The following is a 19,642-nucleotide window of genomic DNA, read 5'->3' as shown; positions in this document are numbered from 1 at the left end:
TCAAAACAAAAACTGAAAAAGCTGAATCTAATCAAGCCTCCTTGTCTGTTATAAAAAGAGAGATAAGCAGACTCATTTAAGCATTGTTTCTAATAGGGATACATTGGGAACAATCTCTATATATCCAGAAAAAGAATAGGTGAGATCTGATGTGTTCATAAGTGGTACACTACGTAGCAATGAATGTGAATGAAGTAGAGCTTATTGTCTGGATATGAGTAATAGTCAAAAGATGTTGATACTCAAAGAGAGCGAGAATGTGGCCCTGGCTGGTGTAGCTCTGGATTGAGGGCAGGCCTGGGAACCAGACAATCGCAGTTCGATTCCTAGTCAGGGCACATACGGGGGTTGCCAGTTCCCTGCAGGCCAGTTCCCAGCAGGGGACGCACAAAAGGCAACCATACATTGATGTTTCTCTCCCTCTCTCCTTCCCTTCCCCTCTGAAGATAAATAAATAAAATTTAAAAAACAAAACAAAACAAAAAAAACACCCTTGCTATGCAGTTTAAAAAAAACAAAGAGAGCAAGAATGTGATATGATACTTACATAAAGTTTAAAATAGTCAAAAACAGTTGTCTTTACATGTGTAGTGAGGACATGCAGCATGGTAAAGATGAACAGAAATTTTGAGTTTCAGTTACTCCTGGCATGGAGAGAAGGGAAATGAGATGGAGCAGAGTGCAGAGGACTTGAATTGAATTTGTAATATTAAAAATTTTTAAATTAAGTAAATAGGGTAAAAAGATTTGGTAAAGCTTGTTGGTGGTTCAGTGAGTGTTACATGATTTTTTTGGTGTATGTTTAAGTAAAATATTTCATAGTAAATTTTCTCAAGAGAAAAAAATGAGGTGCAATAGGAATGTTAGTGATGTCTTTCTTCTTTCCCTTTCTGCCACAAGACTCTGGTTGATGTAGAATTTATGTTGCCAGGCTACATAGAGGTAAAGCAATTAATTACAAGCTTGTTCTTCAGAAGTGTGTGTATTAATGTATTTGTGTCCTAATGTGTGTGTGTAAACTAGGAAGTTATATCTGAATATTAAAATGAACTGTAACTTTTAAAAGACCTAGCCAATCAGTTGCAGATCGATTAATGTTTTACAATATTTTAATTGCATCTTTTCATCAGGATGATTGTTCATATTATAAAATCCACATGTTAAATTTAAAAGCAAATGTATACATTCTTTGACTTTGTGGGAAATTGTTCAGAATACTAACAAAATAGGTACAGTTTTTCTCTAAAGGGTAACAAGATTAAATGTTGATTAAAGGTATTGTTTGTACTTCAGAAAAAAAATGGACCGAGGTCAGAAACCTGTAAAGCTTTCTTTTTAAAAAGTGCTTTCAAATTCAAAGAAAATTGAAACATTGAGTAATCTAGAATAACTTTGCAAATGTTAAATTGTCAGGCTTCTATCTACCTCAACTCTACACCAGATTATCCTGGAGGTCATTTATATTTCAAAACTCTTCCTGGCGGTTTTGATTGCTCGGGTTTGGGGACCACTTCTTAGGGCACTGTGTTTATTCCAAAGGGAGTTGATAACGTAAGTCTCTAAGGCTTGCTGCTAATGTCTGCTTGGAGTGCTTCTTTAAAGGAGAATTCTGAGGCTGCTTCAAGAATCAGCTGGAGATAGGCAGGGATTGGAGAACTGTCTTCCACAATGTGGCTTTGTTACCTTAGTGCTGAGGAACCTGAAGATCAGGTTGTTGAAATAATTTTGCTAGAACCAGGATTAGGGAGGCATAGCCCCTAACTCAGATTGGTTTCTTTTATTCCATTATGTGCTATATACAGAGATAGGAACCTTTCTCTGATGTTTTCTTTCTATTTCAAACTTCAATTGGGTGACCTTAATAAGTCATTTTTACAGTGGCTTGTGCATAACTGTCATAGTATATACATCAAACTTTATGATACATATCCAGCTGTTGATTTTATGTGCCCTCCGGTGTATCAGTGACAATGTCTAGCATGTTGGTTTGTGGACAACCATTTACTAAATTAAATCAAAGCCACAGCATTTAAAACCAGTTGGAAAGCATTAAAAAGTCAGTGAATAGCAAAGAATTATTACAATCCGTCCTTTGGGATGAAAGGTGGGGGAGAAGGAAAAGGTTTCTGTGTAAAAAGCAAGTGTATTGAGATTGTTGTTGATGGGAGAAATTGATAGTAGATAAAGAATACAAAATAACCATCATCATGAAAAAGCACAGCCATCCTGGGGATTAGAGATAAGGAATGAACATACTTCTTAAACTCCTGAAGTATCACAAGCATAATAGAATAGCACAATAATTGTTCATTATGAGTTTATCTAAAAAAAAGCTGATAATTTACTGAGTTGTATTTTTATAAGATTCTGGTCTTAAATCTTCCAAGTTGTTTTCAAAAAATGATTCCAAGACTCAAATACTTTCTTGTTATTATTATTATTATTTTTTGAAATCTATATTGTTCAAGTTTGTAAGGGTTACAAATGATTTCCTTAAATTGTTTCTTTCTTTTAAATTATAATATATTAACTTTTCTAGCTGGAAGTTAGATAGAAGTTTCCCTTAGAGGTTTTAGTTTTTTTCTTTTAGCCTGCTTTTATCTCTTTGAGGTAGATAATGCCAGTTTAGTGATGCAAGATTTAAAAGACATTGTACAAATGATTATATGGAGAAAGCTACTTTCTGCTCTCTTCTAATCACTTAGTTTCCCCTTTTTTAGGCAACTAGTAGCATCCATTTCTTGGCTGTCCTTCCAGAGATGTTTTATACATATGCAGGCGCGTGCGCGCGCGCACACACACACTCTCTCCCCCCCCCTTACAATATATATTATTACCCTGGCCAGGGCACTTGGTTGGAGTGTTGCCCCGTGTACCTAAGGGTGGCAGGTTTGATCCCGGTTTGGAGCATGTATGGGAGGCAACAAATCGATGTTTCTCACAATGACATTTCTTTCCCTCCCTTTCTGTTTCTCTTTCTCTAAAATCAGTGAACATATCCTTGGGTGAGGGTAAAAAAATGCCTGTTGTCACAAACTGTTTCCACTATTTTATTAATTTGTCTTGGATATTAGCCTATATCAATATATAAAAAGCCTCATTCTTTTTTATTATTTTATTTATTTTTTTGATTATGCCATTACATTTGTTCTATTCCCCCCTCCATTCCCCTTCACCCCGCACACCCCTCCCCCACCATTCTCCCCCTTTAGTTCATGAACACGTCTCAAGTTCTTTAGATTCTGTATTTCCCCTACTATTCTTACCCTCCCCCTATCTATTTTCTATCTACTATCTATGCTACTTATTTTCTGTACCTTCTCCCCCCTTCTCCTTCTCCCACTCCCCTGTTGCTAACCCTCCATGTGATCTTCATTTCTATGGTTCACTCCTGATCTAGCTGTCCTCTTAATTTGCTTTTGTTTTAGGTGTGGTTGTTGATAACTGGGTTTGCTGTCCTTTCACTGTTCATCTTTTTTATCTTCTTTTTCTTAGGTAAGTCCCTTTAACATTTCATATAATAAGGGCTTGGTGATGATGAACTTCTTGAATTTGACCTTATCTGAGAAGCACTTTATCTGTCCTTCCATTCTAAATGAAAACTGCTGGATAGAGTAATCTTGGTTGTAGGTCTTTAGATTTCATGACTTGGAATACTTCTTTCCAGCCCCTTCTTGCCTGTAAGGTCTCTTTTGAGAACTCGGCTGACAGTCTGATGGGAACTCCTTTGTAGGTGACAGTCCCCTTATCTCTTGCTGCTTCTAGGATTTTCTCCTTCATTTTAATCTTGGCTAATGTAATGATGATGTGCCTTGGTGTGTTCCTTCTTGGATCCAACTTCTTTGGGACTCTCTGAGCTTCCTGGATTTCCTGGGAGTCTATTTCCTTTGCCAGAATGGGGAAGTTCTCTTTTATTATTTGTTCAAATAAGGTTTCCACTCGTGACTGTTCCTCTTCCCCTTCTGGTACCCCTATAATTCGGATGTTGGAACGTTTAAAGATGTCCTGGAGGTTCCTGAGCCTCTCATCATTTTTTTGAATTCTTGTTTCTTCATATTTTTCTGTTTGGTCATTTTTTCCTTCCTTCCGGTCTGCTCCCTTGATTTGAGTCCCAGTTTCCTCTCCATTACTTTTGGTTTCCTGTGCATTTCCATTCATTTCAATTAGTTTAGCCTTCATAGGTTTGTCTAATTTGTGACTAAAATCAACCAGTTCTGTGAGCATACTGATCCACCAGTGTTTTGAACTGTGCATCTGAAAGTTTGGCTATTTCTTCATTGCTTAGGTTTATCAGCTCTGGGGCTCTGAGTTGTTCTTGAGCCATGTTTTGATCTGTTGGTGCCTGTTATGTATGAGGAGCAGAGCCTTAGTTGTTCACCAGGGCCAGGCCACCCAGGCCACTGGTTTGTGATGCTGTATGTGGGGGCGGGGTCAGAGAGGGAGCAATGGTGGTCCTCTCTGCTCGCCCAGTCCGCCTCACTGCTCTTGCCCCCTGTTTATCTGAGCAGAAATGTGTGAGCCCACCGCACTGCATCATGAGGTCTCAATGCTAGCCTCTTCACTGGTTTATCTGCACACAGATGCTCCACTGACCGCAGACAGCCAGCAGCTCCTCTTCTCTGTGTCTGCCCGTAGCTACCCCGCACCTGGGATCCGTGCCCTTGGCTTCCTGGTTGGGGATCTTTTTGGCCAACCTGCTCCACTTCGCTGCTGGCTTCACCCCTCTTACCGGTTTAACTGAGCATTTTGTTGTTTTCGGACTCTGTATTGTCGATTTTCTGGGTGGTTTGGTTGCGTGTATTGTTGTTAAAACTTTGTTGTTTTTAGATTTGGTTGTGTGAGGACGCAAGGTGTTTCCACCTACGCCTTCATCTTGGCGGGAGTCTCTCATTTTTTTTTTCCAGCTTTTTTGACATTCTGGAAATGGTAGTATACCAGCATAATATTCCGTTATATGTATAAATCATAATTTATTAAATTGACGCTTTGACCAGTGTGGCTTAGTTGACTGGGCATGGTCCTGCAGAGTGGAAGGGCCTGGTTCTATTCTGGGGCAGGGATACTTGCCTGGATTACAGGTCTGGTTCCCAGTTGGGGTGTGGTGCGAGAGGCAGCCAGTTGATGTTTCTCTCTCACGTTGGTATTTCTCTCCCTCTCTTTCTTCCTCTTTCCCCCCCTCTCAAAATAAATAAATAAAATCTTAAATCTGATGCCTTATTAATGGACATTTATTTCTAATTTTATTGTTTAAAATAATACTACAGTTGAATACTCCACTATTTTGCACGTGTGAACATGAATGTAGTTTATTTCTAAAAGTACACTTGTTGAGTCAAAGGGTATGTATATTTGTAATTTAAGTAGACCAGATCTTTCTTATTACAGTTTGGGCCAGTTTATGCTCCTTTTCACTAATGTCCTTGTACTACTGTGACAACTTTTTAATCTTTGCTAATATAGTAGTTTAAAAGGAATATTTCAGTACAGTTTTCATTTGTATTTCTTTGTAATAATTTTTTAAAAGATTTTATTTATTTATCTTCAGAGGGGAAGGGAAGGAGAGAGGAAGAGAAATATCAATGTATGGTTGCCTCTCGTGTTTCCCTTGCTGGGAACTGGCCTGCAACCCAGGCATGTGCCCTGACTGGGAATTGAACTGCGATACTCTGGTTCTCAAGTCCGCATTCAATCCACTCAGCTACACCAGCCAGGGCTCTTTGTAATAATTTCAATAGTTATTTTGCATATCATCTAATTCAGTTTTTTCAAATGTACAGTTGTTTTTTTTGTTTTTGTTTTTTTTAGTAAATTTACCTAGGTGGATTTGCATTTGTTTTATGAAGAGATTGAACTTCATTTTATGTTTGAATTATTTTTATTTTCTTGGAATTGTACATATTTTTTAAAAATTATTAAAGATTTTATTTATTTATTTTTAGAGAGTGGGGAAGAAAAGGAGAAAGAGAGGGAGAGAAACATCAGTGTGTGTTGCCTTTCATGTGTCTCCTGCTGGGGACCTGGCCCACAACCCAGGCATGTACCCTGCCTGGGAATCAAACCAGTAACCCTTTGATTCGCAGGCCGACACTCAATACACTGAGCCACACCAGCCAGGAAAAGAAGTATGGCAGCGGTGGTGAATTGTATATATTTTTGGTCCATATTTATATTGTTATTGGTTTTTTAAAAAAAATCAATTTGTAGGATCCTGTTACACAGGATTCCATAACTAAAATGAGTTACAGATATTTTTTCCAAGTTTGCTATTTGCCCTTTGACTTTTGCTCACAGAGTTTGGAGTAAAAGTAAAAATTTTGGGGGTGAATATGAAAGTGAGCTGTTTGCTAGGATCTTAGAGCATTTGCTGGATTTGAGAGTTAGCAGTGTTTTAGGTGGGGTTTCAAATAGCTTTAAGTGAGGAGTAATAGTAGTGGATGAACTTGAGGATGTTATCCAAGGGGCAGATACAATTATTGTTGTTCTGCTCTGTAACTCATGCCAAGTGTGTTTTAGTAATTGCTGCCCCAAAATGTATAGCCTCTGTTCACATTTACCTACACCCTATTTGACTGCCCTTCCAGCCTTCTTTGTCCACAGTTGAAAACTTTGGTAGCATTCTTAAAGATGAAACATGGTATATTCTTAGCACTTTGCTGGCTACCTACACATACAAGTAAAGTGTGATCAGAGCTAATCTTGAGGTTATGTTTCAGATGCCATTTCCAGCTGTATAGTCTTATGTTTCCCCTCAGATTGGTCACCTTCAAAAAAACAAATGCTTATTAAAGTTACTGTACCAATGGGAATATTAAAAATAATTTAGTTATTTGTTCTTTTAATTTTAGTTTTTCCTTTGATATTTAGTTTTTAGGTAAGTTTTAAATAAGTATCACAGAAGCAAAAAATTCCACCCACCAGTCACTGATGAATTGTAGTGTGACTATCTTAAAACTGGCCCTAGCAGATACAAAGTAATGTTAATGCCTAAGACTATGTCCTTCTCATTAGTTCATCTTAACAAAATATTCTTGGATCATTTATTTGTGTAATGCCTGGTGTTTGCCAGAAGCATGATTCAATAAGGATGATAAAAATTTCAGTGATACCTGATTCTAAGAACATTTCCTTTTACTTTTAAAATATTTATTCAGAGACTTACTAAATGGGAAGATTTAAAAACCTCTTTGAAAAAGAGTAAGATTTTTCTAATAACCTTTTAGCTTCTGATTTATTTTTTTCATTCACTTCAGGAGTACTTTTTCTGCGGACATTGTAAAAATGACTTTCATCATCATCTATTTCAGAAAGTTTTTTTAAAAACTTAACTTGAATGTATAGAGGAATGTTTGTCATTCTCGGAAGACATTTTAGTTTTCATTTTGGATCATGGTGGTTCCCTTCGGAGGCTTCTTTGACTTGCTCACAATAGTTTCTGCTTCCTTTAGGTGTTTTTGATCCAGGTACATTGAGAGAACGATCGTTAAATAGCTTGAAATGATCTTATTTGTAAACTCTTAACTTCCCTCGGGTTTACTTTTGAACTGATAGGCAAATTCAGGTGGAAAGTAGTCTCACATGATTTTAGATTCCTGTGTGCATGGGCCTGCGTTTGAGCCCCTTCGCTTGGGATGCAGTGGTTCTAAATGGGAGCCTAGTTTCAAAAACTCTTCTTGGAGAGTAAGATGTGTGCACCCTTTGAAAACCTCTACTCAAGAGGGTATTTAACCCTTCCCGTGTTAGTCGGGATGAAGTGATAAAGTATAGCATAGTGATTGTGACATTAAGGAGATCCTTAGTAGAGAAACTGTTCAACTACAAAGACTCTTAAGCCCTGAGGATTTCTAACAATTATATAAAGGAAAAGTCATATAAAACATTTTAGGTTAACTCCACCACCTGTACTGCATTTTCCTCTGGCTTTTTTTTTACCTTTTCTATTTGATTCGTAAACCCCCACTTCTCCCATAGTACTTGGTTTAAGCTCTAAATGTAGCACTTTGCACATAATATATATTAAAGTTAGTTATTGTCTTGTCTCTTCAGTTGTACACTCCTGGTGTTTAGGTTAGGGTTTGGCGCTTTGAAGTATTTTCAGCTACTGAGTGTTTTGATGCTCACAATAGGAACCAGACCTTAAATGCACACATGAGTTAAGTGCTCATGTAATGTAACCTGGGGATTACATTAGGAACTGGATTAATATCTTATAATACTTTTCTGCATTGTATGAATTTGTAGAACAAAGGTAGACTTCACAGTTTATTTGAATGGCAAATATAATAGGACCTTGACAAGGTGATCTATTTTAGAACTTGATTACTATTGTCAAGATACCCACAGATCTTAAATCTTTGCTTTCTATTTTGGTGTTATGATGATATATTTTATATCTGTTTACTTCATTCATTGACTGAGTTAAAAACATTGCTTTCCTGATTATGGCAGCAATTTCTAAATTTCTTTCTTTTTTATTTTTGCAGTTGGAGTGCCTCAAGCTTATTGCCTCTCAAAAATTCACAGACAAACGCATTGGCTATTTAGGAGCAATGCTGTTGTTAGACGAGAGACAAGATGTCCATCTTCTCATGACCAACTGTATAAAGAAGTAAGTCTTGGCAATGATGAACACCTTTAGCTTTACCTTGTCCGGAAAGCACTTTATTTGCCCTTTCCTTCTAAATGATAGCTTTGCTGGATAGAGTAATCTTGGGTGTAGGTCCTTGCCTTTCATGACTTTGAATACTTCTTTTCAGCCCCATTTTGCCTGCAAGGTATCTTTTGAGAAATCAGCTGATAGTCTTAAGGGAACTCCTTTTTAGGTAACTGTCTCCTTTTCCCTTGCTGCTTTTAAGCTTCTCTCCTTATCATTCATCTTGAGTAATGTACTTACGATGTGCCTTGGTGTGTTCCTTGGGTCCAGCTTTTTGGGGACTCTCTGGACTTCCTGGAAGTCTTATTTCCTTTGCCAGATTGGGGAAGTTAATTTTTTTTAAATAGTATAGTAATGCCACTTTTCTTATGACTTATTTTTTTAAATTTATTTATCTTTAGAGGGGAAGGGAGGGAGAGGGGGAGAGAAACGTCAATGTATGGTTGCCCTTTGCACATCCCCTGCTGGGAACTGGCCTGCAGGGAACCAGCCTGCAACCCAGGCATGTGCCCTGACTGGGAATCGAACCGCTATTGTCTGGTTCGCAGGCCCGAGCTCAATCCACTGAGCTACACCAGCCAGGGCCTTCAAGCCCGTATAATAATTAACATTATTATATGGAATGTTAAAGGGACTTATCTAAGAAAAAGAAGATGATAAAAAAATACCAACAGTAAAACAACAGTAAACTCAGAACTATCAACCAACGTAAAAGCAAAACAAAAACAGATTAAGCAAACAACTAAAACAGGAACAGAATCTCAGAACTGGAGATCATGTGGAGGGTTATCAGTGGGGAAAATGGGAGAAAAGGTACACTGAATAAGAAGCATAAATGGTAGGTACAAAATAGACAGGGGGAGGTTAAGAATAGTATGGGAGCCCCAGCTGGTGTAGCTCAGTGGCTTGAGCTTGGGCCTGTGAGCCCAAGTGTTGCTGGTTTGATTCCCAGTTGGGGCACATGCCTGGGTTGTGGGCCAGGTCCCTGGTGGGGGAGGTGCCAGAGGCAACCACACATTGATGTTTCTCCCTCTCTTTCTTTGTCCTTTCCCCCCTCTCTAAAAATAAATAAGTAAAATCTTACTAAAAAAAGAATAGTATGGGAAATGGAGAAGCCAAAGTACTTATATTTATGACCCATGGACATGAATTAAGGTGGGGGAATGATATTGGGAGTCGGGGTACAAGGCAGAGAGGAATAAAGGGGAGAAAAAATACGACAACTACGGTTGTCCCAACTACAAATCATTTTCATTGATTTAGCATAATCAATGAAATATATATATATATATATTTTTTTTTAATTAAAGATTTTATTTATTTTCAGAGGGGAAGGGAAGGAGAGAGGGAAAGAAACATCAGTGTATAGTTTCCTCTTGTGTGTCCCCTGCTGGGAACTGGCCTGCAACCCAGGCATGTGCCCTGACTAGGAATCGAACCGCAATACTCTGGTTCGCAGACCCACGCTCAGTCCACTGAGCTACACCAGCCAGGGCTTAATGAAATATATTTTTTAAAAAGTCAGTCCTTACCTTTCCTTCTTCTAAGAACTACTTTGTGATTTTAATATGTCATAATATGACATCAGTAAAGCTTGACATTTATGTACTGATTTTATATTTATTGACTAGAATATGTTTGAATTGCTTTTGGTTCTGTAGCTTATATGTAAACACACTTAGCAAAGGATTAAATCTTTTGTAAGGGATAATATAATCAAGTGAAAGTATTGTTGTACATCTTTAGGCATAAGAACAGAATTTAGTAATGAAATAACATTTGGGCCTTCATAGAATAGAAAAGGCACTGGTAAATCTGAGCTTTCCTGTCTTACAAATTTCCAGGGCTTTGGATACCATGAATAATGAAATATTACATTCATTAAAGAATTACCAGTGTATATTCTGAGTAAATGCCATTTAAAGACTGGAAGATATCTTGGCCTAATCCAAGATATCCATTGCGTAGAGTTTTATTCATCTCTGTGAATATTTGTATATAAATCCTCCTCACCCCTCATGGATGCTGTACTGATATATTTGTCCAGTCATGTTTGTTTAATTTACAAATTGAGGGATGCTTGCCATTGTGGAGAAATGAGAGGATCCAAGCAGAGAATTTAGCAGTTCTTTCTAACAACTTTGTTAGAAAGGCATGGTAGTTCTGATTACCTTTGGTCACAGGTACTTTTTGGTTTGTTTTAATTTGGTTTGGTTTGTGTGTTTAATCTCCTTTTTTAGTTTTGTTTCATTTGCAGTATTTATGTATTTGATAGAATAATAGAAGCAAGGGGATGTAGGCGATCAAATTTGTAGATATTGAACTCTTACACTTTTATGGGATGCATAATGTTTTACTTTAAAATTTTCCAATAGACAATGGAAAATTCCAAAATAAATATTATGATTTGGTTGTAAATATTGAGTGTATCATGTAAATACATAGAGTTTGTGAACTTGATTTTGGGAGAATCTTGTTTTTTGGCCTTGAAATAAATACTAACAATGAAAATAGTAAGTTGATTCATTTATTCAGCCAGTATTTATTGTATACCTGTTGCGTGCTGGGAGCTGTTATAAGCTATAGGAATGGAGAATGAAAAAGATGGGACAAGTTCTTGGTGTCATGGAATTTCCATTCTAGATGTTCAGCATGACTCTTTTATGCATTTATTCTGGACAGGTCTCTTGAGAGTTCTTTTAATTTTTGTCTTTCATGCTCTGTTGCCCTTGCTATGCAAGCCTTCAGTCACATGCTGTTAATTTGGCAGTTTTGCCTAGCAGCAAGTTTATATTAGAGAGTTAATACAAAACTCAAGTACAGGTTTGTAACTTGGATAAAAAGTGAAGAATGAGGACCATAGGCAAAGAAGAAATCTTTCTGTTTAATTTCAATGAGACCCAGCCTAGCCCCAAGTGAATTTAGGAGAGAACTACTAATAGTTGGAAATTGATCTGGTACTTTCAGTCTAAGCTCTTTTAAAGGACTTTGGATCATTAGTAGTTGTTTTTTTTCACTTGTTAATGAATGGTTTTTTTTAAATTTGCTTTTAATTTTTGTGCATATTTTTCTTTTTCTTTTTTCTTGTGTGTATTATAGGACATCATGTAATATGTCCTATAGAACACTATAGGACAATGTAGAACACTGCTAGTGTTCTAGCAGTTTTTGGTTATTAGTGAATGTTTACCTTGTTGCTCATTGGCTTAGAAAAACTCTAAGACATTAAATATTTAAAATTGGATATAATTTTTAAGAGTTTGTATTATGCAAATTAATTGCTGAAAAATGAATGAAAAGTCACTTAAATATTCGTAGGAACTGGGAGCCTAAATGGTAAATCCATGGTTAGTACTTAAGCTTCATTTTACCAGTAATTTTAACTTAAATAATCAGATTGGTGGAAAGTAATAAGCTAGTTTACACTTTGCCTTCTCTTCCTTCCTTTGCTCTTCAGGGAAGACTAAACATAGTTATTAGTTCATTTAAAATGACCAGTTATGAACTCTTTACATGTTAAAATAAATTTAAATGAAAAACAGACCCTTTTCCATAACAAAAACAATTCAGTGAGAAGAATGGCATTTTTTTACATTTAAAAAAATCTGTAGTATCTGGCCTAATGGAAGACAGCTAAATTGTTATATTTGCTTCTGTGTTCAATTTTTGTGTTATGTTTTAATTGAAGTATATGAAGAAGATCCAGCCTCTTGCAGATAAGGTAGTTAGAAATAGGAAGACAATAGCCTTTTAAATAACCATGGATAGTCTTTTATGCTATACCAAAACTCTACAAGTGGTAGTTTCTCAAGGGTTAGTTACAATGTGGAATCTGAGACCATATCAGTAAGTTTGGTATTTTTTATCATGTCTAAAGCACTTGGGAAAAAGTTTGTTCACTGAATAAAGTATTGGTATATTGTCAAGTTCATGGTGGCAATACAGGTTTTCCAAAGTTCTAATTTTTACTTCAGTGTTGGGTTTTATCATTGGCAACAAATATCAATTGTTGCTATTAAGTGATAGGCTTTTTTGGCTGTTTTTCTAGAAAATGTCTGCCAAATACCCAAATCTTAATAATTATAGGTGTCTCTCAGTTATTTTCAAATAAAAATAATGTCCATTCTAAAAGTAGTTAGTACATAGTGTTTCTTGCAAAGGAAATAAGGGCACGCGTGACTTTATCTGAGATTGCCGCGTCAGTATGTGGCAAGCGTCCTTTATGCATACTTCCCACTTCGTCACACAGGGTATTAAAAAATGTGCACTCAGGAGTGAGGATTTAATAAACTGAATTATTTTTACTGCTTTGTCATGAGCAGTCTTAAGTGAAATTTAACTGACTTCTTTCCTTCCTCCTTTCCTTCCATTGTGTGTATCAGTGTATATACAGTGAGTACTAATACAGTTTGGTGCCGCTGCTCTGATGTGTGCTAATGTGTCAGTTAATTTTTCCACCACCGCTGTGGCACCATTGTGCAAATGCCAGTACAGTTAACAAATAATGAGTTCATATTGTGAAAATAGTTTGGATCTCATGGACCCCATAAAACAGTCTTGGGGAATCCCAGAGATCTGTTAACCACACTTTGTGAACCACTGGCCTGAAGGATATTAAAATGCTATTAAAGCTGGTGGAGGTAGCGTGAGTCACACAATAATTCCGTTTCGAATAGTTAAGAGTTGGTTAGATTTCATACACGAGTTATGCAGGCTCAGACTTTTAACACTTCAGCTGTCCTGAAAGTAAAACCTGTCTGGTTTGAAAGTACTTTCGTGAGGTAATCAGTGCCTAATAGAAATAGATTTTGTGTATCTGTATCACCAGGTTACTCTAAATACCTAGCTTAGTTTGTTAAAGGTAGTTTAATTAGCTAACTTTTTTAGTTAGTATTCTTCTTTTGAATAATTAAAGTGTAAAAAATTATGTCACATCAAGTATACTATATCATAAGGTCAGAGGGTTTCAGTGTCTTGTAATGTTTAAGTCATCTTAAATGCTTTAGAGTAGAGATTTTGTTTTGGTTTTGGCTAATACATACCCTACTTTTTTTGTAGTTAGTAAAAATCTTTTAAAGATACAGTTGTGCTTCATATTTCTATCATTATAGTTTTACTTTCAATTTTTGCTGAGTTTGCTGAACTTTCTAAAATGGGTTGCCTTTAACACCTAACAGATAATGTCCAATTTCTCTTGCTTTCATATTTGCAAACGTTGAGTTGTAAACTTGTGTGAGAGACTGTCAGTCAATTTGCATTGTTGGTAATTTGTAATAAAGTATAAAAATAAACATTTTTAGCAATATATAATCCTATTAATTATTTTCCTTATTGGAGAAATCATGAATATTCAGAGCTACCTCGTTAGATTGTGAAGCTTCTTCATGGGGAGTACCAGGCATAGCACGGTCATTTCTGCTGTTTTCCCTTTTTTGCAGTGACCTTAATCATAGCACGCAGTATGTACAGGGGTTAGCACTTTGTACCCTTGGCTGCATGGGCTCCTCAGAGATGTGCAGAGATCTTGCGGGAGAGGTAGAAAAACTCCTGAAAACCTCCAACTCTTACTTGAGAAAAAAGGTAACAGTTAATGAAACCAAATGTCTGTGTTTGGATTAGGGAGTATATTGCAATTAGAAGGCAAATTATTCACTTTTATAAGCTGTGATGGTAATATGTAACATAATCTTCCTCTGTTTAGTAGATATATTTTAAATGATTATATATGAATCAGGTATTTGTAAGTCAAAATCTATTTTTATACTAATTTTGGAGGTGATTTTTTTGTTACTAATTAACTTTTCAATTGATAAGTGATTGTGAGTACTTTAATTCTTTTAAATATTCTTTTTCAGGGAAGTGATTTATAAACAAATATTGCTGGATATTTTAGATGGCACATTTCATTACTTCCTAAATTACCTGATTCTAAACAATATTAAAGTGATGATGACAGATATTACAAATTTGCTTTCATCCCAGTAATTAAGTGCCCACATCTTGTATTAGTGCCTTTGAATCTCTGGAAGAGCAGTTGCATTGGGACCTAGATGATTTTTAGGGATAATTCATTTAGACACTTCCTAAAACTGATGTGTCTAAATGGAATAGTTGTGGAAGACAATGCTCTTATTCTCTTATCTTCTTTTGTTTGTTGATGTAAACATTTTATTGTTACTTTATTATGCTTGAATCCTAAAACCTTCCTGTAAACAAAGGCTATAAAATGTTAAACTCCAAGAAGTAAACACATACTAGCCTATGGTTGGCTTTTTCTATGCCTCTGTATATGAACAGTGTGAGTGAAAGGGCCACCACACTGGTTTCCAGGATCTGCAGTGTTAATGGTGGCTGCAAACCAAAGCCAGTTCTTTCTCGTAAAGTATGTGTGGGCTGCTCTCCTTCCGAAAGTGCATTATTTTCTTAAATAGATTATTCCTGCAAATAGGAAAAAAATCTTTTTTCTTCTAGTATGGAGAGAATCTTTCTTCTCCTAATATGAGAAGAATTAGTTTAAACCTTTATTTGTTAATGTATCTAAACTTTTATAGTATTTAACTCCAGCAAATATGGTTACTTTGAGAGGGTAACCAAAATCAGCCTTTGAAATACCTTTCCAATGAGCAAACTAAAACCATCTTTTCTTCAGTAGAGACCAGCTAAGTATCTTTCAAATGATTTTCTTGATGTCAGCAGAGAGTGAATTGGGGAAAATATATGTACTATTGAAAGTACCAGCAAATTTAAAGCATCTGTGGTATATACCTTTCAATTGCATGATGTTTTTATAAAACCCTCGTTTGGTCATCTTACTCAGAGTAATGATTATCCCAGACAAAAGTCTTTATTTTTTACTTTGCAACTCCACATAAGTTATGTTTAACTTATTCAATAAATTCATGTTAACCATTGTCTAGTCTAGAAAGTTTTTATCTACTTATTTAGCCATGTATGAACAAAGGGACAGGTGAGCTCGAAGTTCTCATTGATAAAATAGTCTAATTTAAAAAGCCCTAACCTGTTAATAATAATAAATATGATACCTTTTTTCTCCTTCATTTTTCTAGTAGGTGACCTAGTTGATAAGGGTTTTGTTTTGTTGTTGTTGCGTATAAGATTGGTTGCCCTGGCTTAATTGAAATAAATCCTTTGTCTTTTCTATAGGCAGCACTGTGTGCTGTTCATGTCATCAGGAAGGTTCCTGAACTTATGGAGATGTTTTTACCAGCAACAAAAAACTTACTGAATGAAAAGAACCATGGTAATGTGATTGAGATGCACTTGGTAAAGTACTGAGGGAGAAGGGGGAGGAGAAAAGGCTTCAGGAGGTGCTGGCCTTCTGTCTCAGCACTGGGAGTTGTCTGCCTCCTGCTGTGCTGGACGCTGTTCCAGGAGGGCTGAGTAGTTGAATTTCTCTTCCACTCTCATATCCTAGTTTTATAATTGGAGATTGATTCCTTCATAGTAAATTTATTTTTCATTTCTGGTCCTCTTTTACTATGCTAAAAGTACTATATTAAGTTACTGATATTCACTGTAATGTCTAGATGATCTTAGCCTTGATTTTCATGTGTAAAACCTTTTGATTTCTTGGTTATTTTACAATAGGAAAAAAAGTTATTTTTTTCTTGCCTCGTGGTAGGAGTGTAAGATTTGGGAAAATCCTTTTTTAGGTTACTTGTAACAGGAATTTGTAATGGGTACTCAGATATGTTTATATAAAAGTTGAGAGGAAGTAAATGAAATGTGACTATTCTTTCCCAAACATTTTATTCTTATTTTGAAGTCAGTGAAACAAGTTCTGGGTAAAGAAAATTCATGTGTCCTAAATGCTAAGAGAAAAAAATGGTAAGGTGTATTTGATTTCATTAACTCAATCTTACAACTACAAGGCTCCAAAAATAGTTGTTGAACAAATGAATGTTTAGGGCAGTTATTTAGTGGAAACTGTTGGGATTTTTTTTTTCAGTCACTTGAACAAGCAAATTCACTTTGTCCTCCATTATCACTGCACTTGGAGGTTTTGATACATTTTATCTGGAAATTTAACTTCTAATGAAGATTTTTGCTTCTTGAATTGCCTATCAGAACTCAGCTCAGAGCTCATTGAATGAGCAGATGATACCTAGCTTATATGGACTGTGGTCGTATCTTTAGGAGTATTCTCAGATGGAGAGATACATGTGTTGGTTGTCATTTTTTAGCAATTGTTTTGGTGATATAATTGTTTAAAATATTCTAATTTGATGGGCTTAATTAGTATTAAGTCACTGAGCATCTATTAAATACCTCCTTTTTATTCACCTCATTGCTTAGATTCTTTGGGAGATTAAAAAACAAAAGTAGCAAGTATTATTTTAGAAGTGACCTTCAGAACTCAAAGTCCTGTTCTATGAAGTTGACTAATAAAACCTCACTTTTAGTTTTATTTGTTTGCTTTTTTCTTTCAGGTGTCCTTCATACATCTGTAGTCCTCCTCACAGAAATGTGTGAGCGAAGCCCAGACATGCTTGCACATTTCAGAAAGGTAGGTGCCATTCTGTATGCCTGAGCCTTTCTTGATTGAAAATGATTTTCCTAAAAGTACATGATTATCTCACTTGTACATTTTCTTTTGAAAGGAAGCCATGGAGCTGAATAGAGGACTTAACCAGCCCTGCTGTGTTGTAGGGCTGGAAGCCAGATTTAGGCATATAAGAACTGGCAGTTAGTATAGTGTTTACCCTTTCATAATAGAAGTCTTCTCTCGTTGGCGGACACAACAATTTCTCATGTGCTTTATCTGCCATTTCACATTGAAGTCAGGAAATATAACCTGAGGTCAAATTACAGATAGGAATGTGTTTGTGTGTATGTGTTTTATTTTAAAATATTTTTTGAAGTCAGGTAATTTCTTTTTTTTTTTTTTTTTTTTAAGGTAAAAACTGCAGACCCAAATTTTATATTAACATTTATCTAATACAAGGTCCCCTACTGTTCATTTTAGGCTGTTGACTCCAGTGATGGATGTCTCTAGCTTTGAAAATTCTCTCCTTCCCTCCCTTTCTTACAGCATTCTAAAGTGGAAATTTTTGTTTCCCCCCACTTACTTTTAGAAGGCAGTAGTAAGGAGGACTCAGAAAGTCTGTTCTTTGGGTTACATGCCTTTTATTTTTTTTAGTAGAGCACTGATCACCCCATGAGTGATGCTCACTTTGTACTTTAGATCTAATGAGGTTCTAATAGCAGTTCTTTTTTTTTTGGCTTTTTTTCCCCCTCAGATGTTCATGTCTTGATTAAATTATTGTAAAATAGTATGAGACCCGTATCTGTCCCTAATGCTTGCTTTGTATGTTTTGTTCCTGTTGTCTGTTTGGAATCCTGCTGTATGTTAGAATGAAAAGGTAAGAATTAACCCTCTTTTAGATGGTGCATGCTGGCATTAGGTCCTTAGCAGCTTTTGTGTGTTCATCCACGAACGTGGCTTTTAAAAATATACTAATGCTGAAGCTGTGCTTAATACTGTGAGTTACTTGTTTTAGCGGTTTTGGCTAACTCCCTAGTCCAGTTTGTGTCTTGTCAATTAAACTCTTAACTCCAAAGTCAGCCTTGGATTTCAGTTGCAGCCTTTCCTGAATTGTAAGTCTCCTTCTCTGCCTTTCTTTATCTTCACTTGAGAAACTTTGAACAGTTTCCCAGTGGTTTTGGTGATGGCAATTCCAGATCAGCCTGGAGCCTTCGCACAAATGCTGCTTCTTTTTGAAGTAGTTATCTTAGAGCCATATGTGAGTAACCTCATACTTTAAAAAGCTCCATGTGTACTTCTGAGCTTTTAGTTCAGACTTAGAGCTTTTATTTTCCCTTCACCTGTCCTTATCTTGCCTAGATGTTCTGGAATATTAAAAGGATTTTGAGGTGGAGCTGGTGGGCATCAACTGATTTTCATGGCTGCATCCTTTCCCTTTGTTATCTTTTTTTTGTTTTGTCTTGTCATGGGTTTTAGCAACTTGCATTTTTGTCTGAATAATAAAGCTGAGTTCCAAGAATTAGTATGCTGAACATTCAGACATTGGTGCTTTTGTCCCAGGGTGATCTTATGTGGTGTGCAGGTCTTTTGTCAGTGAATAAAACAAGGGAAGAAGATTTCTGCAAGATATAAACCAGATTAAAAATAATTAAGGATATCGTAGTACAAAAAAGTAGGGCATTGGAAATGCAAGGCGAGACTTTTTGTATAGAGTTTGTTAACTAGATGATCCTTGTTTTCTTATGTTAATTTTAAAACAGTGTATACAATTATATTATTTTTACTTCTAATATAAATCTGTCCACAGTTGACAGATTTAATATAGCTTCTCTCCTTAGCTTAGATTTGTTTTAATCTTACAGTTATCCAAACTAGATTTTTGTTTGGGTGACTTATGAATCACTGAATTCTGAAGTGATATGGCCAAACTTATTTAAATTTTTGCAGATTATGTTCTCTGTATTTAAAAGTGGTCAGCTTTGTGAAAATGTTTGGGGCATACGCTTGGGCATAGCTTGGCGTTTGATTCAGTCTTCACCTCCCCTTAGAGTTGGGGAGCAGGGAGGGGACAAAGTCCATATACAATGAGAAAAAGTAATTAAGTTGCAGCAAAGTTCAGGCTGTTCTGATTGCCTCAAAAAGAATGTCCTCATTTCACTATGGACACTTCTTAATTTTAGGTGTTTAGAGTTGTTTCTATAGCTACATTGAGATTTTAGTTGGGAAACTGGAAAAGTTCCTATTGTGGCAAACATTTTGGATTAGGGTTTTAATATTAAGTGATTGATCAACAGAATGAAATGAATAGTAACATTTAAAGCATCTTTAAGGTCAGCTTGGCAGTAAAATTGCCTGTACTATATGTTATGACTAAGTGAACAAAGAAAGGACAATAAAGAAATTCTGCCATAAGGAATGGAGAGCTTCATTAGTAAGATAACAGATGACACAGATCAGTGTAGAATTAAGTGCTGAAATTAAATTTT

At 36.1% G+C, this 19,642-nt stretch overlaps 1 protein-coding gene across 5 annotated transcripts in view; it reads left to right on the top strand.

The window, feature by feature from the left end:
- The window catches only part of AP1G1 (adaptor related protein complex 1 subunit gamma 1), a 76,141-nt gene that overhangs the window by 24,013 nt on the left and 32,486 nt on the right, over nt 1–19,642 (top strand). For all 5 annotated transcript variants that reach the window (XM_053666588.1, XM_053666586.1, XM_053666585.1 and 2 more), the window contains 4 exons: nt 8,481–8,605; nt 14,089–14,230; nt 15,815–15,911; nt 17,101–17,177. In XM_053666588.1, the coding sequence (XP_053522563.1) occupies nt 8,481–8,605; nt 14,089–14,230; nt 15,815–15,911; nt 17,101–17,177 (441 nt within the window). The remainder of the gene's footprint in view (nt 1–8,480; nt 8,606–14,088; nt 14,231–15,814; nt 15,912–17,100; nt 17,178–19,642) is intronic.

The sequence above is a fragment of the Artibeus jamaicensis genome, unplaced genomic scaffold, assembly GCF_021234435.1.
Source record: "Artibeus jamaicensis isolate MK-2021 breed Jamaican fruit bat unplaced genomic scaffold, CSHL_Jam_final contig_464, whole genome shotgun sequence".
Taxonomy (NCBI): Eukaryota; Metazoa; Chordata; class Mammalia; order Chiroptera; family Phyllostomidae; genus Artibeus; species Artibeus jamaicensis.
The sequence above is the reverse complement of the archived record's forward strand: the minus strand, read 5'-3'. Positions and strand labels throughout refer to the sequence as shown.